Here is a 7,180-nt window from a genome sequence, read left to right as displayed (position 1 = left end):
AAGAGTGTAACTGTAGTTTATGACTGAGCTAGGGGGCCATTTTTCTTGGGTTTGTAAATACAAACTGAAGTAAATAAGTCAAAGGTTGTGGAACTAACAGAAAGGACAAAAAAAATATAAAATAGGCAGTAACTATAAACTCATAATTTTTGAAAAGAACAAGGTGATAATAAAATCAGAAAAACAAAACTTAGAAGAGTCTCCAAAAGGTGCCTAAAAAAGTATTAGTTAGAAACTGTCCTACTTCCCTGATTGGAGCAGAGGTAAAAGCAGTCTACATCAAGAACAGAAAACATGCAAGTATTTACCTGCTTTGAGCATGGCACATTGCTGTTATTTTTTTCCATGAAGTACCATTTCAAAACATTTGGCAAAGTTGGCGATTTCCATGTTGGCCATGGGTTGACAAACCTGCCATCTTTGCCTCTCTTTGATTTAGTTACATCCTCTTCTAATCTGTAGTCCAGCCTGAAGCTTTTCCTGGAGCTCCTGGAAGAATCACTGTCCCTGGAACCTCGGTCCAAATTCTGACGTTTCTTCACTGCTTCTTTGGGGTACTGGTTACATGTAGTCAAAGTCTGCTCTTCATCCATTTTCTTATCCATATCTTCTTGATGAGAACTAAAATAAAATTTAAATTAATCAATCTTTCCTTGGCCTAACATCACTTAACATCACTGTTCATAAGACTGAACGTTCTCACACATTGGAAGTTAGCCTGATCTTATTTTATGGTCTACTGTATTTCTTCCTCAAACAAAAATACACTTTTAGAACAGTTGCTGTTACACAAAAGACTTGCAAAAACATGCTGTGGCAAGTAGACATGAAATGAACTCTTTGTAGTTCAGGCAGAATTTTACTCCCCGGTATGCACAGCTTCAGATACTATTATCTATGAACTGCAAGAGTGAGGGGGAAGGGATCCTTAATTTACACTTAGGAAGAATGGTAAGTTCCTCCTGAAGCTTTTGATGCTTGGTGCCTGAGGTTATACGATCCTGCAAACCTGTTCAAGAGACCTTGGAACTCTACAGTATGTTAGGATTTGCCTATATAGCGACCATTTTGTAGTAAGAGCAGCAGCCTCTTGTAGAATGAATAACACATTACTTCTACCCACACAAAGCACATACACACGGAAAAGTCAGAACACAAAAGACATTTGGTCCCATTTCCTATTTTGTCCAAACCAACAGAAAAGCTTACTGTAATAGCAGTAACTGTTCCAAAAGTTTTGATACACAAAAATATCAAAATGCAATTTTGATACATGTTTAACTGAACTGACTAGTGAAAGGACACCAAAAAAAAAAAAAATTGGAACATGTCAAATAAATCATGGCTGCAATGGGTGTTTTTAAAAAAAAATTTCACAATGGAATTAAGAAAATAACGGAGAAAATGTTATCTCTATAAAGCTGCAGTTCTGGCACATTTTTTTAGAAAACTATGAACTCAGTAGTTCAGAGCAGTACTGCAAACCACACTTACGTGTTGCAGAGTTTCAGAATATGGAGTCCTACCGACCGCGTCATATCCACGGCAGGAAAAACAAATATCCACATTTTATTATACAAGTTGCTGAAGCAATTCAGTTGAAGCTTAATGCTTCAGATTCTATATTAACTTTCACCATTTCCATTGAAAGCAAATATATTGTTCTGACAGTTTTGTTGTTTTGTTTGTTTGGGGGTTGTTTGTTTGTTGGTTGTTTTTGTTTGTTTGTTTGTTTTTAAATAACTTGCTGTTTTAAAGAGTGCACAACTTTCTGGTACATACCAAACTCTACCTGCTAAAAATTAGAAGATGACCAGACCTGCTGTGAACAGACAGCATGATATACTGCTTAGATGCAGAAGTAATAAGAAATTAATTAATAAGAAATTGTGAAGTTTGTCCTGTGGAAAACTCTATCTACTATTTTCATTAACTCAGGTCCTCAAACTTCAGCTGTATACTCGTGAGAAGCTCTTGGCTGATGTACCAAAGCTGGTTTACTCAAACATTTTCAGAAAAGAGAAGTAAAGCCCACAGTTTTCTTAGAAAGTGCATATGTCGCTGTGCTTCTTCTAAGTTCATAATTACGGGGAAGAAGAAATATATTGTCACTGCAATGTTACAGCTAAGGTTTTACACACATACAAGAAGTGTTATCAAATTGAACCCAAACACATTTATTGGTGGGGCTCCAACTACAAGTGCAGAGCCTGTCCCTGCTACTTCAGCAGCAACCAATAACTAAACAGAAAGCATGGTGCCAGCTACAAAGATAACTGATATATACTGTGAAATTTTCTTAACAAAATAACCATTATTTTGCCATACCTAAAGATAAAATATTAACAGATCAAAAGTCAGTTCTGCTAAAAAAGCGTGAACAATGTTCAGAAAACATTGCTGATAGAATTTTTGATAAGTAGTACCCTTGGTCATAATCTTTTTTTTTTTACTGTAATTGCTTTGTACTCTGATTTCCCCATAGTTTTACTAAAACCACTCTATGTATCTTCAATTTTGAAATAAGATGCATCATAATTTTAATTTAACTGTCGATACTCCCAGGCTTTTTTCTCCCTTCCACTAAACATTAACTGCAAACAGCCTTTACTGGAACAGCCACCCAATTCGCTCTATGTCTGCTTAAAATGGTATAGATTGTAACAAAAAGAATCTGTGCAGACAGGATACCCAAAAAACTGTAATAGATATTTTAACTGCTGCTTTAACTTAAAAGGGGTTTTGTAGATTTTTGGGGTTGTGGTGGGGGTTTTTGTTTTTTCATTCCTCAAAAAGCATTTTCAGTGCCAAGTCAGCTTATTAATTTAGCAAGGCATGCAGACAGCATAAAACAGCTACTCTTCTAGAAAGCATCATGAAAACGTATCACAAAAGTTTAATCAGATAGGTACTTAATTCCAGGAAATTCTTCTGTTAACATCTCAGATGTCTGATTTTTAAATATACATAACTACCGTAATTATTGTTCCTACAAGACATTTTATATTAGAGACCAGAGTGCCCAGGGTTTCATTTTTAAGATATTGTTTATCTATTCAGTAATCTCTAAAATAGGTGAGCTCTACTTCTGCTTACATTTTCATATAAAACTTTGATCTTATTCTGAAAGTATAAACCTCCAGGGGAAGTAGGGATCAACTATGCTGATTAAACAAAGACAACACCACAGCATTTAAGGCACTGCAGGTATCTGTCTGCCAACATACTTTCCACATGATGCACATACATTACTTTCATTAGTATTCCATAAGCAAGAGAAGGGATAAAAGACCTCAGTGCTCACAGGATACTTTAAACCCTTCTTACATGCATAAGAAAGCAACACACTTACCAACATCTACTAACTGACAAAGTATTCCTGATGAACTGTAGATCCCTTTTAAGTATCAATCTTACCAGCTCATTCCTGATTCATTTAAACTGGTAAAATATATCTTAGAATATTCACAGAACACAGTAAAACAAATATAATTTTTCTTTTTTAAAAAAGGCAGATAATTTCTTGAAAGCCAGCAATCATTAACTTAAAATAAAACTCAATCAGTTATTAGTCCAAGGAGATTCTTACCCTTTTACCAAAAGAAAGCCCCTAAAGACAAGATGATCCAGCAGGTGTATTTTAAAAATTAAAAAATACCCAATCAGAAATTAGGTGATTTTTCATACAGCTTTCCTGAATTCTTCCCCCACACACCCCAAATAACAGTTTGGCACTTTAAGAACATGTTTGTTAGATTGCTAAGGAAAGTATTAGCAATAGAGGCACCAAAATCACACTGGAAATAGAGTTGCATTCACTTGGGAAGACTCATGTCCTCAGTGAATATTTGTTATTGGAAGGTTCCACAAGAAATCTTCTATTTTCCATACTTATAAACAAAGAGGAAAACTACTATTCTACTTAAAAGCATTAAGAAATGGAACCTGTCCTTCATAGTGAGGTGACTTACCTCCAAACATGGGCAAGTGGATTGCCACCATCTGTAAGAGGGGCTCAAGGCAAGACAACACACCCACTCTCTCTGTGCTCAGAGACACTTCACTGCTTCAGGGGAATTCAGGAACAGAAATGGACCAAGGCATACAAACTACTAAAGAAGACCATCAGTCGTGCCAAGTCCACAAGGCCAGAAGGTACTCTAGACAGAGGGAAAGAACACCACTGTCCGACGAACAGGATGAAGCCTAACATCAATCAAAACGTGGAGCTCACATAACTGGTTTTCCAGCACCAAACACTAAGGGGCCCCCAGCAATCCACAACAAAAGAAAAAAGCTGTGGATCAGGAAGGACACAGCATGGAAAATCCCTGTCTTATGTTCCAGTAAACAGGCTTGCACCTGTAAACGGGACATGCCCCTAGGACAACAGGTTTGGGGTCAACTATTTCTTTTAGCATTGCTCATATAGCTGAAAACCTGGACACAAATATTTTGGCTTGGAGTATTTTGTTTATTTAAGAAAAATATTACAATGTTTACTTAAACGTTTAATGACTTTCTCTTTCTGTTCCAAAAGAAGGTTGAAAACAGGATACATTAACACTGCAAGAAGCTCTCCCACATAAAATTTTTTCTTTTTAATTGTTGGTTTGTGTTTGGTTTTGTTTTGGGTTTTTTTTGTTTATTTGTTTGTTTGTTGGGTATTTTTAAACACAGCAGAGCTGCAAGCAAAATGGTTTTAAATTAATTTGAAGAAGAAATGCATCAACATAAAACCTATTGTGTGAGTCTTCACCTTTTCCAGCCAGTCTCCTCTAACCTCCACTATTCCATAACTGAAATGGATGTAGTTCCCCCCCTAAGCACACAGCTGTGCACAGACATGCTACTAACCATGAAGTCTGCCAGAACAGATTTATCCTTCTTTTCTACACAGAAATGTGGTCCTATTTAACAAATCCACAAGCCAAAAAGTTTAACAAAGAGTTACTATGAAACTATGGTTTACCAGAACCCAACAATATCCACAAAACTTTACACTTATCTTGCAAACATTCCATAGCTTTCCAAATATCCTTTATTTTCTCTATTTCTGAAGCAAAAAGTTTGGTTCATTTCTAATTACTGTCCCTCTGTATAGACTACACCCAAAGGTGAACTGCACCACACATCACCTAAAAGAGACAGCACAATTCCTAGCAAACTCACAGCACTGTAGCCTTCTGGAAGCAAGAATCTGAACTTTCTGCAAGTCATATACTGCAACACAACTCACAAGTTTTCTTTCAACATACATATCTTTATAACTGCAAAAAGTACACTTGTTGGCTTGAAACTAAAAAAAATCCCAAACAAATAAACACACGCACAAAAAAAAGTCAAACAAAGAAAACCCATACATCAGAAAAGGTATTTGCAAACACTAGAGAGCATATAAGTAATTTTTTTTTTAAAAAAAAAAGGCTGCCTATCAAACTCAACTATCAAATGACTGCCAGCTAAGTTTTGGCTGTGCTTTTACTTTTCCTTCAGGTCTGAAATCATCTGCTTTAATTAATGAACAGTTTGAGACTGGAAAATTCTGAATGCATTTAAACTTCTACTTCAGGCCATTCATCATACCATCGTAGACTTAAGAAAACGAGAACCTGAGCTTTCTGCAAACCATATGCTGCTATGCAAGTTGAAAGTTTTCTTTCACTATACATGGTTTTTAATGATTGCAACAGCAATTATTCCAGATGCTCTGGGCCCCAGGCTGCCAGCCCAGTTCTTCTCTGTTCTCAGCACAGCTGTAAGTATCTCAGCTCTACAGTGATGTGCACTGTCCAAAAAGGACGAATAACTGAACTGAAAACAGGAACAGAAATAGCTCTCTGCATAAACCACCTCATAGAATTAGGATGAATCCTTTACCATTATCAGCTAGTTTTGAGGATCAACAATAAAACAAGGTGAGGATTTAGTTAGACATAACAAAGGAAGAAATAATTAGTTACAAATGAAACAAATGTGAAGCATCTACCCATGGTTGTCTGTTGTTAGGCATATTCTTACAACAGCTGTATTCCTTCAGCAGCCACCACCATGAGCCAACCCATTTCTGCCCTCATTACACCCCCAGTCTTGCCAAAACAAACGTGTGTCCACATGGAGAATTAGTTCAAGAAACTGATCTGGCTGATAGTCACTCCTTCCCTTCCCATCCCTAGGAGAAGTGCTGGATTTTCACCCCCATCACTGTGTAACCATGCAAGTGTTTATACCAACAAACCGGCTAGGACAAGGAAGGGTGAGAACAGGAATATACTACTATAAACAAAACCAACTTATACCAGCCCTGCTATAAAAAAAGTTATTAATTAAATACCCTCCATTTAGAATTCACTCGGTGTAGCTCAGCTACATACATCAAGTTAGGTTCAACAATTTCCCCTACCCTCAATATATTTCATTTTCAATCTATTTCCTATCCAAGGTTTTATTCATATTTAGTATTGACACTTCTTAAACTCCCTGGCTGCCCCCTCCCAGAGTGACATTTCTGATTATAACCAAGGAAATTCAACAGCTACCTACCACCCAAAAGGCCACCCACTCCTATTAGTACACATTTCAACCTCCAGTTTCCTGGCACTCATTAGGGGAACTAAACCAACAAAAGTTATTCATCGCCATTAGGAGTGCTTATCAGCTAAGCACTTCTACGCCTCTGGATACAAATGCAAATAGACTTTAGAGTCAGGTCCATTAGCAGTACCTGGAGCGAGCTATTTCTCAAGCTTGGGTTAAATCTGATCAGCTATGGGCACTCTATCAACGGTGTAAAGATGCTTCTTCCTGGAACTGTGACAATATGTAACTCTTTTCCCTTGCTTTACAGAAGCCCCAGCTGACTGCCTCTGCCCAATACCAGCACTTTACAGTCCCCAAATCTTTCTGAACTGTATCTAATATTATAGAAGTGCTCTGCTACATGCATATCCTCTTTAGGTTATGCTCCCTGGTATGACAGTAGCTGTCCACAGGGACCATGCGGATCACCAGAGATAACAGACTTTAGCCTAGATTATTTCCCCTTTCTACTCTAATCTTTTACTGCAGTCTTGAATAAAAGTATCCAAAAGGTGGCATGTGGCAACTGCATGAGCTATACTATCATTACGATTAAGCACAAGAGTTATCCTGTGCTGTTGCTGAAGCAGTCACCAGAGGA

At 37.2% G+C, this 7,180-nt stretch overlaps 1 protein-coding gene across 2 annotated transcripts in view; it reads right to left on the bottom strand.

Annotated features, from left to right (window-relative positions):
* NAPEPLD (N-acyl phosphatidylethanolamine phospholipase D) overlaps window positions 1–2,569 on the bottom strand; it is an 11,713-nt gene extending 9,144 nt beyond the window's left edge. The window contains exons 1-2 of one of the 2 annotated variants that reach the window (XM_008936348.1): window positions 2,551–2,569; window positions 309–610 (exon numbers count right to left, since the gene is read on the bottom strand). In XM_008936348.1, the coding sequence (XP_008934596.1) occupies window positions 309–605 (297 nt within the window). In that variant the 5' untranslated portion in view covers window positions 606–610; window positions 2,551–2,569. Of the gene's footprint in view, window positions 1–308; window positions 616–2,550 lie in introns of those variants that run through there. The other variant, XM_008936347.1, reaches the window with a different exon arrangement.
* Window positions 2,570–7,180: the final 4,611 nt, after the last annotated feature.

The sequence above is a fragment of the Merops nubicus genome, unplaced genomic scaffold, assembly GCF_000691845.1.
Source record: "Merops nubicus isolate BGI_N331 unplaced genomic scaffold, ASM69184v1 scaffold39972, whole genome shotgun sequence".
NCBI lineage: Eukaryota > Metazoa > Chordata > Aves > Coraciiformes > Meropidae > Merops > Merops nubicus.
This window is presented reverse-complemented; position numbering and strand designations above follow the sequence as displayed.